Here is a 21574-nt window from a genome sequence, read left to right as displayed (position 1 = left end):
GTAATGTCCCCCAATTCTGTTAATATCCTCCATCCTGGTATGTATGGCCCTCCCTTCATGGTATAAGTGGCTCCCATCCCATCCTGGTATGGATGGCACCCCTTTATACCCCATCTTGGTATGCATGGCACCCTCTGAGCCCCCATCCTGGTATGCATGGCACCCCTTGAGCCCCCATCCTGGTATGTATGGCACCCCTTGAGCCCCCATCCTGGTATGCATGGCACCCCTTGAGCCCCCATCCTGGTATGCATGGCACCCTCTGAGCCCCCATCCTGGTATGTATGGCACCTTCTGAGCCCCCATCCTGGTATGCATGGCACCCCTCTGAGCCCCCATCCTGGTATGTATGGCACCCTCTGAGCCCCTATCATGCTGCATCACAATGTGAGGCGCTGTGCTGGAATAGTCACTGCTCCCCACGCCGGGACTCTGTGCGTGGGGAGCAGTGACCATTCAGTCTGTTCAATAGCCGGCACACTGTACCGCAGCGCGGCTCCTGCTTCCGCTCTGTGGTCAGTGTACCTGCTATTAAAAACCATGGATATTCACTATAACCCATGGGAGTGGGTTGTAGTGAATATTCATGAGCTTTAATAACAGGCACACTGACCGAAGAGCGCAGCAGGAGCCGCGCTGCGGTACAGTGTGCCGGCTATTAAGAGAAATGAATATTCATTGCTCTCCACACCCATGGGCATGGGGAGCAGGGAATATTTATTTTCTTTAGTAGCGTGCACAGCGCAGGTGGCTGCTGCCTTCTGTGCCCTGCTGATCCCCTGCTTCCGCTCCCCCACACCCACCACCATGCGGCCATACTATTATATTATATATAGTATTCAGACTATAAGACACACACCCCACTTTCCTCCAAAATTTTGGAGGAAAAAAAGTGCGTCTTATAGTCCGAAAAATACGGTACTTATTTTCCCCACTGAATATATATTTATATTTTAAATGTCTCACCTTCTCCATTCCAAAAGGTCAGTGAAAATCGGGACTGCACTCCGATATCATCTGAGTGTAGCCAGATTTTTTTTCATGGATCCATTGACTTGGACTACGGATTTTGATCCAACTCTTGCATCAAAAAGCAGACATGTCTCCAATATTTTCCACGGACCACTCAGCCAGAGTAAAAGGAAAAAAAAATTGGATATATGAATGGCCTGTGTAGACTGTAACAGGTACGAGTGTAACCCGTGAAAATCACAGATAGCACTCGTTCACGAAAATCAAACGTCTGTATAACACTGCACATGACTCTGAAAACACCATCCCCGCCGTCAAACATTGAAGTGGCAGCATCATGCTGTAGGGAGACTTTTGTTCAGCAAGGACAGGGAAGCTGGATGGAGCTAAATACAAGGCAAACCTGGAGGAAAACCTGTTAAAGGCTGCATAAGACTTTTGTGTAGGTTCACCTTCCAGCAGAACAATAACCCTAAACAAACTGCCAGAGCTACAATGAAATAGTTTAGATCAAAGCATATTCATGAATGGCCCAATCACAGTCCAGACTTAAACCCCACTGAGAATCTCTGGCAAGACTTGAAAATTGCTGTTCACAGATGCTCTGCATCCAATATCACTGAGCTAGAACAAGTGTGCAAAGAAGAATAGGCAACAATTTCAGCCTCTATATGTGCAAAGCTGATAGAGACATACAGTAAAGGAAATAATTATTTGATCCCTTGCTTTTTATGTAAGTTTGCCCACTGACAAAGACATGAACAGTCTATAATTTTAAGGGAAGATTAATTTTTAACATTGAGAGATAGAATATCCCCAAAAAAATCAAGAAAATCACATTGTATAAATTAGATACATTTATTTGCATTTTGCAGTGAGAAATAAGAATTTGATCCCCTACAAACCATTATGAGTTCTGGCTCCTACAGGCCAGTTAGACGCTCCTAATCAACCCATTACCTGCATTAAAAACAGCTGTCTTACATAGTCACCTGTATAAGGCTATGTGCCCACGTTGCGGACCTGAAGCATATTTTTTACGCTTCTCCCTGGCGGGAAAATCGCATGCGGATATTACATGCGGTTTTCCCGCCAGGTAGAAGCGTTTGTGAGGCGTCTTTGCATGCATTTCCGCATGCGGGTTATCAAGCACTTCTCCAAGCATCACTTGGAAAAGTGCTTGACAACTTGTTCAGAATGGTAAAAAATAAAAAAATAAACTTTATACTCACCTTCTGATGCATTCTCTGCCCCGTCCGGAGGCTTGAGCGGCTCACACTGTTGTGTGCAGGACCTGCGGTGACGTCATTGAGTCATGTGGTGGGTCACATGACTCAATGACGTGGCAGGTCCTTCAGACAACAGCGCGACGGAGGGAAAACATCAGAAGAGAAGTATAAACTTTATTTTATTCTTTTTTTTACAGGTTCTTTGGTACCCAGGTCTGGATGAGAGTCTCCTCTCATCCAGACTTGGGTACCATCCGCACATTGATTCCGCTGCGCTTCCGCAAAATTAATGAACATGCTGCGGATTTTTGACCGCAGCATATACGCTGCGGAAAAATCCGCAGCATGGTCATTGACATTGCGGAATGCCATTGGGGACCATGGGGTGCGGATATACATGCGTTTTTCAAGCGTTTACGCTGCGGAAATTCCGCAGCATATACGCTTGAAAAACGCTACGTGGGCACACAGCCTAAAAGATTCCTGTCCACAGACTCAATTAATCAGTCAGACTCTAACCTCTAGAACATGGGCAAGACCAAAGAGCTTTCTAAGGATGTCAGGGACAAGATCATAGACCTGCACAAAGCGGAGATGGGCTACAAAACTATACGTAAGATGCTGGTTGAAAAGGAGACAACTGTTGGTGCAATAGTAAGAAAATGGAAGAAATACAAAATGACTGTCAATCGACATTAATGTGGGGCACCATGCAAAATCTCACCTCGTGGGGTATCCTTGATCATGAGGAAGGTGAGAGATCAGCCTAAAACTACACGGGGGAACTTGTTAATGATCTCAAGGCAGCTGGGACCACAGTCACCAAGAAAACCATTGGTAACACATTACGCCTTAAAGGTTTAAAATCCTGCAGTGCCCGCAAGGTCCCCCAGCTCAAGAAGGCACATGTGCAGGCCTGTCTGAAGTTTGCCAATGAACACCTGGATGATTCTGTGAGTTATTGGTAGAAGGTGCAGTGGTCAGATGAGACAAAAATTGAGCTCTTTGTCATTAACTCAACTCGCTGTGTTTGGAGGAAGAGTAATGCTGCCTATGACCCAAAGAACTCCTTCCTCACTGTCAAGCATGGAGGTGGAAACATTATGTTTTGGGGGTGTTTCTTTGCTAAGGGCACAGGACTACTTCACCGCATCAATGGAAGAATGGACGGAGCCATGTACCGTAAAATCCTGAGTGACAACCTCCTTCCCTCCGCCAGGACATTAAAAATGGGTCGTGGCTGGATCTTCCACCAAGACAATGACCCAAAACATACAGCCAAGGCTCAAAAAGAAGCACATTAAGGTCATGGAGTGCCCTAGCTAGTCTCCACACCTTAATCCAATAAAAAAAAACTTATGGAGGGAGTTGAAGCTCCGAGTTGACAAGAGACAGCCTCAAAATCTGAAGGATTTAGAGATGATCTGCAAAGAGCAGTGGACCAAAATTCCTCCTGACATGTGTGCAACCCTCATCATAAACTACAAACAACGTCTGACTACTGTGCTTGCCAACAAGGGTTTTGCCACCAAGTATTAAGTGTTGTTTGCCAGAGGGATCAAATACTTATTTCTCACTGAAAAATGCAAACAAATTTATCTAACTTACACAATGTGATTTTCTTGATTTTTTTTGGGATATTCTATCTCCCAATGTTAAAATTAACCTACCCTTAAAATTATAGACTGTTCATGTTTTTGTCAGGGGGCAAACTTACAAAAACAGCAAGGGATCAGATAATTATTTCCTTCACTATACCAAAAAAGACATGTAGCATTAATTGCAGCGAAAATGGTCTTACAAAGTGTTGACTCAAGGGGGCTGAATATAAATGCACGTTACAATTTTCAGATGGATATTTTAAAAATATTTAGAAAACTATATAATTTTCTTTCCACTTCACAAATACTTGTGACTTTGTGTTAATATAACACGTAAAATCCAAATAAAAAGCATTTAAGTTTGTGGGCTTAACGTGAAAAAAGGAGGAAAAGTTCATTGGGTATGACTACTTTTTCAAGGCACTGTTGTCACGGGTGTATCAAAGGTGACAGACAGTCGCCCTGCAGTTGGTTGCAGGAGATCTCTACGTTTGGAATTACAGACATCTTCTTAGATGAGAGGCTGTCTCTAGGACCTAGCGGCTACCTCACTTTGTTAATTAGCTCCCTGGCCTGGGTGTATATATACCTGGTGTGTCTGAGAGGGAGGTGCCGGCTATACTCAATCAACTCGATGTTTCTCAACCCTTTATTGTGTACATAGATGCTTTGGATGTCAGAGTTGGGGGGGTGTTGTCTCAGGGTTCGTCCCCTGGTAAATGGCGTCACTGTTCTTCGGAGCATACGGTTATCACCCATAGTTTGGTACCTTTAGTGGGGGAGGAGCTTCGGGAGTTCCTGAGGAGGAACGGTTTGCTTTGTCGCTCTCCTCAGTATGGCAGGGTGTGCCGAGTAATTTAAAGATCATGGGAGACAGGTATAAACGTATGGCTGACAGAAAACGCTTGCAGTCCGGACCTGAATGTGAATGACTTTGTGTGGTTGTCTACCAGGAATGTAAGATTGAAAGTTCCTTCTTGGAAGCTGGGACCTAGGTTTATTGGTCCCTATAAAATAACTGCTGTCATTAACCCAGCAGCGTTTCGTCTTGAACTTCCTCAGGCCCTTAAGGTCCACAATGTGTTCCACAGGTCCTTACTCAATAAGTATGTGGAACCTCTTGAGCCTTCACCTCTATCACCGCCCCCAGTAATGGTTGATGGTAATCTGGAGTTCCAGATTTCGAAAATTGTAGATTCTCGTCTCCAACGTCGTTCTCTACAATACTTGATGCACTGGAAAGGCTATGGTCCAGAGGAGAGAATGTGGGTTTCACAGTTAGAGGTGAACGCTCCCAGATTGGTTTGCTCTTTTCCTGAGAAACCCGGACCTGAGTGTCCGGAGGCCACTCGCAGAGGTGGGGGGTACTGTCACGGGTGTATAAGAGGTGACAGACAGTCACCCTGCAGTTGGTTGCAGGAGATCTCTACGTTTGGCATTACAGACATCTTCTTAGATGAGAGGCTATCTCTAGGACCTAGCGGCTACCTAGTCATGGCCCTATAGCTCCTGTGTTTTCACTATACTAGTACTACATTATGGTGACTGAAAAAGATTATGGTGCCTGAAAACCTATCCAGCAAAATCTGTCCTTAAAAAGCCAAGTTGTGATCCTTCCTTTCTAAGCCTAGCAGTGTGTCCAAACATCAGTTTACATCCATATATACAGCATTTTTGTTCCAGGGAAAACCCACCTAGTGAGCGAAGAAGCGTGAGTCTGCAGTGCCACAAGCAGAGTACAACATATTAGTGCAGATTGCCATTTTTCTGCCCATTTCCAGTGCATAAGCCTTAGAAACACAACACGCCTATAGGCCAAAATGATAAATGCCTTAAGGATGTAGTTTTGAAAATGGAAATCCTCCAGTGGGTTTTCTATTGATATTTCACCCCAGAGTCTCTGGAGTTGTAGGCCTATCGGGTTAAATTAGCTAATTTGTTGAAATATTGCAATTTTTCACTTTGCACCATCCACTGCACATTAATTTCTGATAAAGCACCTGTAAAGTCAAAATTGGAAATTACACACCTATATGAATTTTTGCAGGTATGGCGTTTCCAAAATATTGTCACTGCTCAGGGGGATCTTCTGGTAAGTTCTTATAGAGCGGTGATTTTAAATTGAGGTAACTTCTGAGGGATATCCACTATATTAGTGCATTAGGGGCTCTGAAAATGTTACATGACCCTTGCAAAAAGCTTCAGCAAAACTTGCACTCAAAAAGCCAGAAAGCGTTTTGAGCCCAAACAACAGTTTACTACCACACATAGGTGTACTGCCATATTTGGAAGAGATCACAAATTTTGTAGTGCTTTTTATCCTACAGCTCCTTGTAAACATGAAAAACTGAGGGTTAGTACAGCATATTTTTTTAACAAAGTATTTTTTTCTTTTCACAGATACTTTTTTTTCATTCTATGAAACAACCATGGGATAAAAATACTCACTACACCACTAAGAATAGTTCTTAACAGGGCTTTATCTTTGCACAGTTGCACTTTGCCTCTAAAAACTATGTGGAGAAATATTTTATATGGCTAATAAAACCTAAGTTTTATTTTTCTCTATATGCCTCTTCCGCTGGATCATTTGCATTTTTCTTGGTTTTCCTCTTGGCTGCTCTGGCTGGATCCATGCGAGGCACAGATTGCTCCACACCCCAAACAGGTGAGCTGACTACTTTCTTTGCATAGTTTTCAAAATGGTTTCTTTTGTTGGGTTAAAATTAACTAGCACATTTTTACTCTTTTGAATATGTGTTTAAGTACAGAAAATAAAGTTTTACAAACTGCTATTTTTCTAGAATTTCATTTTTATTTTTTCTAAAAAAAAAAAAAAAAAAAAAAAAAAAAAATGTAAAAAACACATCAATCTAAAGTTACTATTAATGAAAAATCGAATGTGTCACGTGAAAACGATCTAAGCTCACCAAGCAAAGAAGCAATGTATTCCCAGTTTACCATCACATAAGTGACTAGGCAAATTTGTAAAATTGGGTTTTGTCCACAATGCTCATACTGGTTGCATCCTTAACGCATAAAAATTGAGGACAATTGCCAATAAAAAAAGATGTGACAAGTGCTTAACAGCAGTTGACAAGGCAAGAGAAATCATAAAATGCATCAGAAGAGACATTAGAAATCAAGTCAAACCCAACCATGAACCACGGGGCAGCACGGTGGCTCAATGGTTAGCACTGTTGCAGTACACATTCCAACAAGAACAAACTCCTTACAGATGATGTACAGTTCAGACCAAAAGTTTGGACACACCTTCTCATTTAAAGATTTTTCTGTATTTTCATGACTATGAAAATTGTACATTCACACTGAAGGCATCAAAACTATGAATTAACACATGTGGAATTATATACTTAACAAAAAAGTGTGAAACAACTGAAAATATGTCTTATATTCTAGGTTCTTCAAAGTAGCCACCTTTTGCTTTGATGACTGCTTTGCACACTCTTGGCATTCCCTTGATGAGCTTCAAGAGGTAGTAACCGGAAATGGTTTTCACTTCACAGGTGTGCCCTGTCAGGTTTAATAAGTGGGATTTCTTGCCTTATAAATGGGGTTGGGACCATCAGTTGTGTTGTGCAGAAGTCTGGTGGATACACAGCTGATAGTCCTACTGAATAGACTGTTAGAATTTGTATTATGGCAAGAAAAAAGCAGCTAAGTAAAGAAAAACGAGTGGCCATCATTACTTTAAGAAATGAAGGTCAGTCAGTCCGAAAAATTGGGAAAACTTTGAAAGTGTCCCCAAGTGCAGTTGCAAAAACCATGAAGCGCTACAAAGAAACTGGCTCACATGAGGACCGCCCCAGGAAAGAAAGACCAAGAGTCACCTCTGCTTCTGAGGATACGTTTATCCGAGTCACCAGCCTCAGAAATAGCAGGTTAGCAGCAGCTCAGATTAGAGACCAGGTCAATGCCACACAGAGTTCTAGCAGCAGACACATCTCTTCAACAACTGTTAAGAGGAGACTTTGTGCAGCAGGCCTTCATGGTAAAATAGCTGCTAGGAAACCATTGCTAAGGACAGGCAACAAGCAGAAGAGACTTGTTTGGGCTAAAGAACACAAGGAATGGACATTAGACCAGTGGAAATCTGTGCTTTGGTCTGATGAGTCCAAATTTGAGATCTTTGGTTCCAACCACCGTGTCTTTGTGCGACGCAGTAAAGGTGAATGGATGGACTGTATATGCCTGGTTCCCACCGTGAAGCATGGAGGAGGAGGTGTGATGGTGTGAGGGTGCTTTGCTGGTGACACTGTTGGGGATTTATTCAAAATTGAAGGCATACTGAACCAGCATGGCTACCACAGCATCTTGCAGCGGCATGCTATTCCATCCGGTTTGCGTTTAGTTGGACCATCATTTATTTTTTGACAATGAACCCAAACACACCTCCAGGCTGTGTAAGGGCTATTTGACCAAGAAGGAGAGTGATGGGGTGCTACGCCAGATGACCTGGCCTCCACAGTCACCAGACCTGAACCCAATCGAGATGGATTGGAGTGAGCTGGACCGCAGAGTGAAGGCAAAAGGGCCAACAAGCGCTAAGCATCTCTGGGAACTCCTTCAAGATTGTTGGAAGACCATTTCCGGTGACTACCTCTTGAAGCTCATCAAGAGAATGCCAAGAGTGTGCAAAGCAGTCATCAAAGCAAAAGGTGGCTACTTTGAAGAACCTAGAATATAAAAGACATATTTTCAGTTGTTTCACACTTTTTTGTTAAGTATATAATTCCACGTGTTAATTCATAGTTTTGATGCCTTCAGTGTGAATGTACAATTTTCATAGTCATGAAAGTACAGAAAAATCTTTAAATGAGAATGTGTGTCAAAACTTTTGGTCTGTACTGTATGTTCTCCCTGAGTTTGCGTGGGTTTCCTCCAGGGTCTCCAGTTTCCTCCCACACCCATATGTGGAATATTGAGCGATAAAAAATTTAGATTGAGAGCCCCAATGAGGACAGTGATGATAATTTATGTAAAGGGCTGCGGAATATGATGGAGCTATATAATCAAAGCATTATAAATAATAAATGCAATTTTGGGCACAAATGTTTAAGCCCTTAAAGGGAACCTGTCAGGTCTCCTATGCCGTCCATCCCAGCAGCATTCATTTATGTATGAGTAAACTCTCTGCCTAACCAGCCCTGTATAACGTAATTCAGTTAAATAAATGCTTTAAAAAAGCATTTATAATGACCTGTTTCCTATGCTAATGCGGGCGTTGACTAGTCGATGGGGCGTTGGTTGCCCCAGACTAGTCAGCCCTCTTTCCATGTAATCACGCCTCTGTGGGCATGATAACAATTTTACGAGCCGGCCTCATCGCCAGCTTATACAATTCTAGCGTATGCACACCGCTCATTTCGGCAGCGTCACTACGTCTCTGAAGCCGGGTGTACGCTTCCCAGCTTCAGAGAAACGCTGCGCATAACCGGACGTTCAGAAGATGGCTTCCGGTCATGAGCAGTGCGTCTCTGAAGCTGGGAAGAGTACACCTGGCTTGAATGCTGCTGCTGAAATGAGTGGACCGCATGCACTAGATTTGCATGAGCTGGCGATGCGGCCGGCTCGTGCAACTTATGTCATCACGCCCATAGGGCCATGGTAACATGGAGAGAGGGCTGACTAATCTGGGGCAACTGAAGCCCCATTGACTAATTAAAGCCCTAATTAGCATAGCTAACGGGGACCTTATAAATGCTTTTTTAAAGCATATATTTTTAACTGAATTATGTTTTACAGGGCTGGTTAGGCAGGGAGTTTACTCCTATATATAGGTGAATGCTGCTGGATTGCAAGCATTTCCTTAAATGCCCGATGGACAGGTATTTCAATCATAGAGTGGTTCCCTGTGATGTGATCGCAGAGACATTGGTTAACCATTGCTGAACGTCTTTGTTGCTGTCATTACCTGCTAAAGGCCCCCCCGTTCCTCCAATCTTGGTCCATTGGCCATAGGTTGAGCATCATAAAAGGCAGTGATTCATACTATTTACAGAAATACTGTGGAGTACAGTACATAAGTGACAAAAAATAACAGTAAAAAACAAAAAAAAAATGTTTTAAAAATGTATATATATAAAAAAAAGAATTCCCTTTTTCTGCAGATTAAAAATAAAGAAATGCAAGAAATATAAGGTCTGTAAAGCGCTGTGGCATTAATAGCGCTATATAAGTGAGTAAAATGAATAAATAAAATAAATTTTAAAAAAATATCTGGTATCGCCATGTACATAAAAGTCTGATCTACTGAAATCTAAAAATTAATCCATACAGTAAACAATGTGAAGAGAAAAAAATTGAAACACCAGAATCGCTGTTTTTCAAGCAGCATACTTCACTAAAAAAATAGAAGTAATCTATCCCTAAGCAGTGTCACTAAAACTGACAGCTCATTACACAAAAAAAATAAGCTTTCAAATAGCTTCATTGACTCCAAAAAGAAAGAAAAAAAAAGTTACAGGTTTTGGAAAATGGAGACAATTTTTTTTTTTTTTTTTTTACACAAACTTTTTAATTTTTTTCTTTCATTGCTTAAAAAAAAAACCCCTATGCAAGTTTGATATCGCTGTAATTGTCCAGACCTGGAGAATCAGATTACTGAGTCATTTTTATCATTCAATGAAAACTGTAAAAACAAAACGAAAAAATCAATGGCTGAATTGATTTTTTTTATCATTTTGACTTACTTTTTCAGTACATTGTTTGGTAAAATGAATGCCGTCATTCAAGTTTAAAAACATAAAAAAGCGAAAAAAAACAAAAACAAAATTCTAGCATGTCGAAAGAAAAATAAAAAAAGTTATGTCTCTTGGTAAAAAGGGAGGAACTAAACGTGCAAAAATGTAAAATTGCCCAGTCACTAAGGGGTTAAGCAGGATATTGCTGAACTAGAGCAATAGAGGAGGATGAGGACCAAGATAACCAAAGAAATAGTACTAAGAAAGTTTATCAAACTCCAGCTTTTTTTTATATAAATAATACAGACAACATTCTTTGCAGCTAGAGGAAAGATGGTATCGTCAACATTTTACATCGTTCGGGTATATGCACACGATGCAGAAATGCTCAGGATTTTTTCCTGAGCGTTTCTGCATCTCTCTGGCAGGAAAAAACGCATGCGGATTGTACATGCGGTTTCCTGCCAGGGACATGCGGAAATGAAGCGGTCTTCACTTTCATTTCCGCATGCGGGTTGACAAGCGCTTTTTAGCATCACTTGGAAAGTGCTTGTCAACTTTACACTATATAAATCCATGCAACCGGCATGGATTTATATAGTGTGTGAATGTCAAAAAATAAAAAATAAATATATACTTTACCCTCTGATGGCCCCCGGTGTCCGGCTTCGCTCGGTCCCGGCTGCCGGCAGTGAAGACTTTAGGACCTTCCGACGTCAGCGTCACGTGACCCGTCACATGACTCTGACGTCAGCGAAGGTCCTTCTTCATTCAACTCCGAAGTGTCGGGAACCAAGCAGGAGCGCTGCGCGGGCCGTCAGAAGGTGAGAATATATGTATTTTTTCTTTTTTTCTTTTTTTTTTTTTTTTAATGGTACCTGGGTCTGGATGAGAGTCCTCTCATCCACACCCGGGTACCATCCGCACATTAGACCGCATGAAAAGTGCATCAACATATACAGTGATGCGGATTCCATGCGGTCTAATGCAAGTCAATGGCGGCAAAAGAGCAGCGTTTCCGCAAAAATTAATGGACATGCTGCGGATTTTTGACCGCAGCGTTTACGCTGCGGAAAAATCCGCATCGTGGGCACAGCACATGAGGATTTCAATTGGGGAACATTGCTGCCCTTCTACCATGCGTTTTTAATGCGTTTCCGCAACTGCAAAAACGCTGCGGAAACGCATTAAATACGCATCGTGTGAACTCAGCCTTAGTGTAAGAAAAGACAATGGAGCTCTGCCTTACATGTGGATTCCTTAAAAATCCTAAAAAAGGGCCTCAATTCTTCTCTTTGAAAATATAACAAGTTATGGGAGAAAGATTTTTGAAAATGGGACTTGGTTTACCAGTAGCCAAGAAGGATTTTTTCCCTTGATAAAGGCAATTGCTACCCACCTCATATGGTCATTTGCCAGCCTCTGAATTAACACGGCAGGATTATAAATTAGATTTTATAGACCTTTGTGAGTTTTTTTTACCTTTCCAATTATGTGCTATGTATTTCTAGGCTTTCCATATATTGTACATTTTAAGTAATTCACATTAAATAGGAAATGGACTCTTACCTGGTACACATGCAAAAAATTTGACAGAGTCTCTGTGTCCATGAAATGAGATTTGTGCGTACTCCATGGAACAGAAGGGACCCCCTTGATTGAAGATATCTTGGTTTTCTTTTACTTCTCCGGACAGTTCATTTGTTCCTGCAAGTATAACACATTCGTTATAAAAAGTCAATCTGGAGAAGAAGTTTAAAAATTCCATTATTGTAAAGATTTATTCTTAATCCATGCCTTCTGTAACACGGAAGAAACGAAGCTCAATATTTACCACATTGATCCTGTAAGTCTTAGAAGTGTCCTACACGTGTGCAACTTGACTCAAATATAGACCACTAAAATTACACAACCTCATGAATTTTTTATGGCCTTCTATAATTGGGATGTTTCTTATGCACCATTTTCAGTGTGAAGTGACCTTAGGGTGTCAAAACATAAGAATAGTGCCATCCAAAAGACTCAATTTAATCTACACCCCTTAAGCATTTTGTACAATACATGAAAAATCTGTTTTGGCCCCAAAAATATTTCATTCTCAAAAGAGGGGTAAAAGAAGAAAATGCACCCCACAATCTAAAGAGATGTACTTATGACATTAATTTGTATAGATATGTCATATCGTATTCACACGGCATTTCAGTGCCCAATATGTTATTCCCACTTGGGCACCAGAATCATTATGCAGTTTACCCGTTTTCCCACACCAATCGTTTGTGACAGGGTTCAAAAGTGAAAAAAAAAACACCATGAAGATTTACATTTGTTGCTTTGGCCCCTAGTTTATAATATTCATAAGGGGTAATAATAGCGTAACAAATTGTACCATTTGTTTTCTTCTGACTATGCCAATACCCCATATGAGGTTAAAAACTACTTTTAAGGCACAGTACAAAGCTCGGAAGGGAAGGAGCGCCATATTGTAGTTCACATTTTGCTGGAATGGTTTGCGGGTGCCATGCTGGGAGAGATGGAGCGCTATTTGACTCTTGGAGAATAAATTACCATAGAATAGTTTGTGGACTCCATATACAGATCCCCTAAGTGCCAGAAGGACAGAATCCCCCTTTGGAAATTGCAACCCTCTGGGAATATATCTACAGGTGTAGTGACGATTTTGTCTCCATGGGTCAGCAATGGATTTTGCTTCGAGAAAAAAGCAAATCTGCCATTTTAGTGCCCAGTATGTTGTAGTGCCTAATACATTGTGCCCAGCTCATGCTTCTGGAGACACGCAGTCCGTAAAATAAGTGGGCTCTCATCACTACACTGTGTTCCAAATTATTATGCAAATAATATTTTCTCAGATTTTCCCAAATTACCTCTATGAATTGCAGTCATTGTAATTTTCCAGTCAAATAACTATTAGAGTACAATTGAAAGGTTTTTGTACAAACTGCCTATGATAACAGTATATTTTTAAAAAAATAAAAAACTCAAACTGCACTCAAAATGCATGTTCCAAATTATTATGCACAGCAGAGTTTCCAACCTTTTCATTTTAATAAAGAACAAAAAAATGGTCATTTTTGAAATTATAAGCATTAGCAGGTTATTACAAACTGAAATCAAACAGTTTTCAACTCAAAACTTTATTCTAGGTGATGTAACATTTGCACATAGGACCCCTTGTTCGAAAGGAGCTTCTGAAATCTCTCATTCATTGAATTTGTCAGGTTTTGGATGGTTTCTGCTCCAATTGTTTTGCATGAGGACAGAATACCCTCCCAGAGCTGTTGCTTAGATGTGAACTGCCTCCCGCCATCATAGACACTCCTTTTGATGATGCTCCAGAGGTTCTCAATGGGGTTGTGGTCAGGGGAGCATGGGGGCCACACCATAAGTTTGTCCCCTTTTATGCCCACAGCAGCCAGAGATGCAGATTCCGCATCCTGGGCTTGTCTGGCGCCAGTGTGTCGTGGTGTCTCCTGTTGCTGAATTTTTCTGTGAGCTTCCGCATCCTGGGCTTGTCTGGCGGCAGTGTGTGGTGTTGTCTCCTGCTTCTGAAGTTTTCGGTGAGCTTCCGCATCCTGGGCTTGTCTGCCGGCAGTGTGTTGTGGTGTCTCCTGTTCCCGGCGTTTTTGGTGATATTCCGCATCCTTGGCTTGTCTGGCGGCAGTGTGTTGCGGTATCTCCTGTTCCCGGCATTTTTGTTCAGATTCCGCATCCAGGGCTTGTCTGGCGGCAGTGTGTTGCGGTGTCTCCTGTTCCCGGCGTTTTTGGTGAGATTCCGCATCCTGGGCTTGTCTGGCGGCAGTGTGTTGCGGTGTCTCCTGTTCCCGTCGTTTTTGGTGAGCTTCCGCATCCTAGGCTTGTCTGGCGGCAGTGTGTTGCGGTGTCTCCTGTTCCCGGCGTTTTTGTTGAGCTTCCGCATCCTGGGCTTGTCTGGCGGCAGTGTGTTGCGGTGTCTCCTGTTCCCGGCGTTTTTTGTGAGATTCCACATCCTGGGCTTGTCTGGCGGCAGTGTGTTGCAGTGTCTTCTGTTCCCGGAGTTTTTGTTGAGCTTCCGCATCCAGGGCTTGTCTGGCGGCAGTGTGTTGCGGTGTCTCCTGTTCCCGGCGTTTTTGGTGAGATTCCGCATCCTGGGCTTGTCTGGCGGCAGTGTGTTGCGGTGTCTCCTGTTCCCGGCGTTTTTGTTGAGCTTCCGCATCCTGGGCTTGTCTGGCGGCAGTGTGTTGCGGTGTCTCCTGTTCCCGGCGTTTTTTGTGAGATTCCACATCTTGGGCTTGTCTGGCGGCAGTGTGTTGCGGTGTCTCCTGTTCCCGGCGTTTTTTGTGAGATTCTGCATCCTGGGCTTGTCTGGCGGCAGTATGTTGTGGTGTCTGTTGCTCTCGAAGTTGTCGTTTTCTTGCTGCTTCTGCTGCTTTTCTGTCTTCGTCCGTGGCGTATTTTCGCTTACGACCCATTATAAAACAGGAAGCGTAAAGAAGTATCTCTTCAGCGTGCTGTCACTGGCAGAACGTGTTCAGTAAACCTGACTGAAGTCCCTCGCACAGTGTGACAGAAGTCCCTCGCACTGTGTGACAGAAGTCCCTCGCACAGTGTGACAGAAGTCCCTCGCACAGTGTGACAGAAGTCCCTCGCACAGTGTGACAGAAGTCCCTCGCACAGTGTGACTGAGAAAACCTGCTCAGTACGTTATGAGCAGCTTGTGAGTCACATGACCACATGGGCGGAGTTAGCCCTGCTATCTCCCGAAGGTGGCGTAGCTATTCGAAAAGTTGCGGTAATTGGCCGGAGAGCGTGTTTAAATTTGGCGCGAAAATCTGTGATTGGTCGCGGGCGGCGTCCGCGACCAATCATAGAAGCGGGTTTTAAATCTCGCGCGCCGTGTTACTAAGCAGCGGACAGTGTGTTTGAATTTAGTGTTAAAATCTCTGATTGGTCGCGGCAGGAGGTCGCGTCCAATCAGCATATCGTATTGGTGAGGACCGGGGAGCGGCTGCCTGTGCGGCTACTTTCGCTCCGAGAAGCCGGGAGATGAGCGACTGCTCGCAGCAGAAGTATTCCGCCCCCCTGCGCCTCTCCCCGGTCCTCCCTTAACACCCTAGCCGCATGGATGTCAGAGCCGCTCCCCGGTCCTCCCTTGACACGCTAGCCGCATGGAGGTCAGCGGCGCTGCCTGTGCGGATACTTCCGCTCCGAGAACCCGGGACATGAGCGGGCGCTCGCAGAAGTATCCTGACCGGCAGCGCCGCTCCCCGGTCCCTTGACACCCTAGCCGCATGGATGTCAGCGCCGCTGCCTGTACGGCTACTTCCGCTGCGAGAACCCGGGACATGAGCGGGCGCTCGCAGCAGAAGTATCCCGACCCGCAGCGCCGCTCCCCGGTCCTCCCTTGACACGCTAGCCGCTGATCTCCCAACAGTAGCCGTATGGTGTTACTAAGGTCCGGACATTTGTGTTCAAAATCGCTGATTGTTCGCGGGCGCTGCCCGCGACCAATCACCGATTTGGGCGCCACATTTAAATATCGGCCGCGACCAATCACCGATCTTGGCGCCACATTTAAACACTGCTGTGCTGATTGGTCGCGGACCCTGCCCGCGACCAATCACCGATTTTGGCGCCACATTTAAATAGCGTCCTCGCCCAATCAGCACAGCAGTGTTTAAATGTGTCTGTGTATCGGTGATTGGTCGCGGCCAATATTTAAATGTGGCGCCCAAATCGGTGATTGGTCGCGGGCAGCGTCCACGACCAATCAGCACAGCGGTGTTTAAATGTGGCGCCAAGATCGGTGATTGGTCGCGGGCGCTATTTAAATGTGGCGCCCAAATCGGTGATTGGTCGCGGGCAGCGTCCGCGACCAATCAGCACAGCGGTGTTTAACTTTTGCGGCAAGATCGGTGATTGGTCGCGGCCGAAGACCGCGACCAATCATCGAATCGTATTGGTGAGGACCGGGGAGCGCCGCTGCCTGTGCGGCTACTTCCGCTGCGAGAACCCGGGACATGAGCGGGCGCTCACAGCAGAAGTATCCCGACCCGCAGCGCCACTCCCCGGTCCTCCCTTGACACCCTAGCCGCATGGATGTCAGCGCCGCTGCCTGTGCGGGTACTTCCGCTGCGAGAACCCAGGACATGAGAGGGCGCTTGCAGCAGAAGTATCCCGACCCGCAGCGCCACTCCCCGGTCCTCCCTTGACACCCTAGCCGCATGGATGTCAGCGCCGCTGCCTGTGCGGGTACTTCCGCTGCGAGAACCCAGGACATGAGCGGGCGCTTGCAGCAGAAGTATCCCGACCCGCAGCGCCGCTCCACGGTCCTCCCTTCCGCATGGAGGTCAGCGGCGCCGGCGGTCGAGGATCTTCTGCTGCTACCGGCCGGGAGATGAGCGCCTCGCGCCGGTCATCTCCCGGCTGCATCTCCGTCCCACAGATGAGCCGCTAACGGCCGCCATCTTTTTTCAGAAATCCCGCGGCGCTGATTGGCCGCTGCCAGAGCAATGAGCGACGCGGGATTTCCAGGACAGACAGACAGACGGGATAAGCCGATTATATATATATAGATTGCAATACACAAGCATAGCAATGCATTACACCTGTCAGTATTACACTGGCAGAACGGCTTTTAGACCATAATTGTGACATCACCTTACAGGCCACCGTAGCAGACAGTCCAGGAAGTCCTTATTGTACCTCCTGCTGTCATGGCAACGAAAGGGTCCTTGTGATGAGGTCACAAAAGAGACGATTGGGTAGGAGAGGGAGTCCCCCTTCTCAACTTTTAAATGCTGCGATCACCATCGATCGTGGCATTTATAGGGTTAAACAGCTAATGCAAGAAGTCTGGCAAACAAAATGGCTGAACTGGAGACTCCTATGTCGGTCACGGAATATGATGTGGTGGGTATTACGGAAACCTGGCTGGATGAAAGCCATGACAGGGTGACAAACACAGAGGGATACACTACATTTAGAAAGGACAGAAAAGACAAAAAAAGGTGGAGGGGTGTGTATTTTGGAAGACCTAACTTAAAACCTGTGCTCAATGACAACATTGGGGGAAGCTGCGACAATGTAGAGTCATTCTGGGTAAATTTACATCGGGACAGCCATAATGGAAAGTTGCTAATTGGAGTTTGTTACAAGCCTCCTAATTTAGCTGAACAGGTACAGGAGGAAATGCTGGAACAAATTAAAAATGCAGCAAATAATAATAGGGTCCTTATTATGGGGCATTTTAACTATCCTGATATTCAATGGGAGATAGAATCTTTCAGTTGTGCTAAAAGCTGCAAGTTCTTATCTACAGTTCAGGACAATTACATCTCTCAGCTGATAGATGAACCAACAAGGGGAGGTAATCTGCTGGATCTGGTTCTATCAAATAGACCAGATACAATTTCAGATCTACAGGTCCAGGAGCATTTTGGAAACAGCGACCATAATACGGTAAGTTTCAATGTAATATTTAATAAAACATTTCAAAAAGGAAATACAGAAACCTGGAACTTTAGGAAAGCTGATTTCAGCAAATTAAGGGAAGAGCTTAACCCCTTTACAACCCAAGGTGGTTTGCACGTTAATGACCAGGCCAATTTTTACAATTCTGACCACTGTCACTTTATGAGGTAATTACTCTGGAACGGTTCAACGGATCCCCCTGATTCTGAGATTGTTTTTTCGTGACATATTGTACTTCATGATTGTGGTAAAATTTCTTTGATATCACTTGCGTTTATTTGTGAAAAAAAACGGAAATTTGGCAAAAATTTTGAAAAATGTGCAATTTTCAAAATTTGAATTTTTATGCCCTTAAATCAGAGAGATATGTCGCACAAAATAGTTAATAAATAACATTTCCCACATGTCTACTTTACATCAGCACAATTCTGGAACCAAAATTTTTTTTTTTGTTATGGAGCTATAAGGGTTAAAAGTTGACCAGCGATTTCTCATTTTTCCAACAAAATTTACAAAACCATTTTTCTAGGGACCACATCACATTTGAAGTCACTTTGAGAGGTGTTTATGACAGAAAATAGCCAAAAGTGACACCATTCTAAAAACTACACCCCTCAAGGTGCTCAAAACCACATTCAAGAACTTTATTAACCCTTCAGGTGCTTCACAGGAATTTTTGGAATGTGGAAGAAAAAAATGAACATTTAACTTTTTTCACAAAAATGTTTCTTTAGACCCAATTTTTTTTATTTTCGCAGGAATAACAGGAAAAAATGGACCCCAAAATTTGTTGTGCAATTTCTCATGGGCACGCAGATACCCCATATGTCTGGAAAAACCTCTGTTTGGGCGCACGGCAGGGCTCGGAAGGGAAGGAGCGCCATTTGGATTTTCGATTGTAAAATTTGTTTGAATAATTACAGGACGCCATGTTGCGTTTGGAGAGCCCCTGATCTGCCTAAACAGTGGAAACTCCCCACAAGTGACCCCATTTTGGAAACTAGACCCCCCTGGGAACTTATCTAGATGGGTGGTGAGCATTTTGAACCCCCAGGTGCTTCACAAATTAATCCGTAAAAATTAAAAAGTATTTTTTTTTCCACTTTTTCATTTTTACAAATCAATTTGTGAAGCACCTGGGGGTTCCAAGTGCTCACTATGCATCTAGATAGGTGCCATTGGAGGTCTAGTTTCCAAAATGTGGTCACTTGTGGGGGAGCTCCAATGTTTAGGCACACAGGGGCTCTCCAAACGCAACCCGGTGTCTGCTAACAATTTGAGCCGATTTTCCATTCAATTTGTTAGCGGACACCATGTCGCGTTTGGAGAGCCCCTGTGTGCCTAAACAGTGGAAACCCCCCACAAAGTGACCCCATTTTGGAAACTAGACCCCTCAAGGATTTTATCAAGGGGTATTGTGAACATTTTGAACCCAGAGGTACGACACAGAATTTGATAACATTAGGTCATCATATTGAATAAGTTGTCATTAGTCTTGAGCGCAAGTGCTCGCTACTTGAGTTTGCATTGGGTACTCAGGTATGCACCATGTACTGCGTGTGCTCGAGTCACATGCTCGAGTCCCTGCCCCGCATGTTTCATGGTTATTAGACACCCAAAAAAAAACATGCGGGGATCGCTCATGCATGGCAGGCAATCCCCGCAAAGTTTTTTTGGCCGCGAAGCATATGGGGCGGAGACTCGAGCATGTCACTCAAATACTCACGATACTCAATGCATACCAGAGCACCCGATGCAAACTCAAGTAGCAAGCACTTGCGCTCAACACTAGTCGCCATATCGTCATCTTTTTTTCTTACTTTTGAAAAAAATCCCAACCCCATCACAACCCTAACCCCAAACCCAGCCCTAACCCTAGCCCAACCCTAACCCTAGCCCAACCGTAACCCTAGCATAACCCTAACCCGAGAGTTTATTTTTTACGCCGTTCCTCGTGCGGTATAAGTGATTAGACGACTTTATTCTTCGGGTCGGTGCGATTACAGCGATACCAGAATCATATGGGGTTTTTATGATTGACAGCTGTCACACACTAAAAGACGCATTTTTTGTAAATCTAGTTTTCGCATCGCCATATTTTGAGAGCTATAATTTTTTCATATTTTGGCTGACAGTCATGTGACGGCTTGTTTTTTGCGGGATGAGTTGACGTTTTTATTGGTGCCATTTTCAGGCACGTGACATTTTTTGATCGCTTTCTATTCCGATTTTTGGGAGGCAGAATAAACAAAAAACACCAATTCAGGAATTGTTTTTCTTTTTTTTTTTTATTTCTGTTCCGCGTGTGGTAAAATTGATAAGGCAGCTTTATTCTTTGGGTCAGTACGTTTACAGCGGTACCACATTTATATCGTTTTTCTATGTTTTGGTGCTTTTACACAATAAAAGATATTTTATAGAAAAAAATTATTTTTTTGCATCGCTTTATTCTGAGAGCCATAACTTTTTGATTTTTCGGATGATGGAGCTGTATGGCGGCTTGTTTTTTGCGGGACAAGATGACGTTTTCAGCGGTACTATTTTTATTTATATTCGTCTTTTTGTTTGTGTGTTATTCCATTTTTTGTTTGGCAGTATGATGATAAAGCATTGTTTTTAGCTTCGTATTTTTTTTTTTTACCGTGTTCACTGAAGGGGTTAACTAGTGGGACAGTTTTATAGGTCAGGTCGTTCCGGACGCGGCGATACAAAATATGTGTACTTTTATTGTTTGTTTGCTTTTTTTTCATAATAATATTTATTGATGGGTACATTATATTTTTATTTTTGGTGGATTATTTTTTTTTTTCACTTTCTGAGAGTTTTTACACTCTTTTACTTTGTCCCACTGTGGGACTTTCACTTTTTTTATTCTGATCGCCTGCATAGCATAGGGATGGAGCACCATCCCTGTGCCATGCAGGCAGTCAGCGCTGCACAGTGAGAACATTGTTTGGTCGTGCACTGCGCATGACCAAACAAAGTTCCTGCTGCCTGGTGACCCGGATGTTGTCATGACGACATCGGGTTGTCATGGCAACACCTGGGAAGCCCCGGCAGACAGCGCTGGAGGCCGGAAGAGGAGGTGAGTATTGCGATCACCTCCCCTTGCCACCGCAATGATGCGATCGACTTCGATCGCAGCATTGCAGGGATTAATGTGCCAGGAGCGGTGCGCTGATACCCGGCGGCGATCGCGCCCGCACAGCCTGTGTGCGCGCGCGATCGCCATGATGTACTAATACAGGTCAGGCTCTTAAAGCCCAGGGCACAGACGCGTATTAGTACGTCATGGGCTGTAAAGGGGTTAATAGTGTAGACTGGGACCATGTCATGGTAACTGGGGATACCGAACATAAATGGGGCATGTTTAAGGAAATACTACTAGAATCTTGTAGAAAATGTATACCCTCTAGTAATAAAATATCCAGGAATTAAAAAGAAACCATTATGGATAAATAAGAAAGTACAAAGTTTAATAAGACAAAAACAAAGGGCATTCAAAATCTTGAAGGCCGAGAATACAGAAATAGCATTTCAGGAGTATAAAGACCTAAACACGAAATGTAAAAAAGAAATCAATCTAGCAAAATTATCTACA

At 43.8% G+C, this 21574-nt stretch overlaps 1 protein-coding gene across 4 annotated transcripts in view; it reads right to left on the bottom strand.

Moving 5' to 3' along the window:
* Window positions 1-21574, bottom strand: part of LOC141172247 (C-Jun-amino-terminal kinase-interacting protein 3-like) — a 394188-nt gene that overhangs the window by 51842 nt on the left and 320772 nt on the right. For 3 of the 4 annotated variants that reach the window (XM_073656235.1, XM_073656236.1, XM_073656237.1), the window contains exon 25: window positions 12076-12213. The exons of the other annotated variant lie outside the window; for it this stretch is intronic. In XM_073656235.1, the coding sequence (XP_073512336.1) occupies window positions 12076-12213 (138 nt within the window). The remainder of the gene's footprint in view (window positions 1-12075; window positions 12214-21574) is intronic. 4 annotated transcript variants of the gene reach the window in all.

Source organism: Phyllobates terribilis, unplaced genomic scaffold (genome assembly GCF_046119375.1).
Source record: "Phyllobates terribilis strain yellow unplaced genomic scaffold, ASM4611937v1 Scaffold_12__6_contigs__length_324123572, whole genome shotgun sequence".
Classification (NCBI taxonomy): domain Eukaryota; kingdom Metazoa; phylum Chordata; class Amphibia; order Anura; family Dendrobatidae; genus Phyllobates; species Phyllobates terribilis.
The sequence above is the reverse complement of the archived record's forward strand: the minus strand, read 5'-3'. Positions and strand labels throughout refer to the sequence as shown.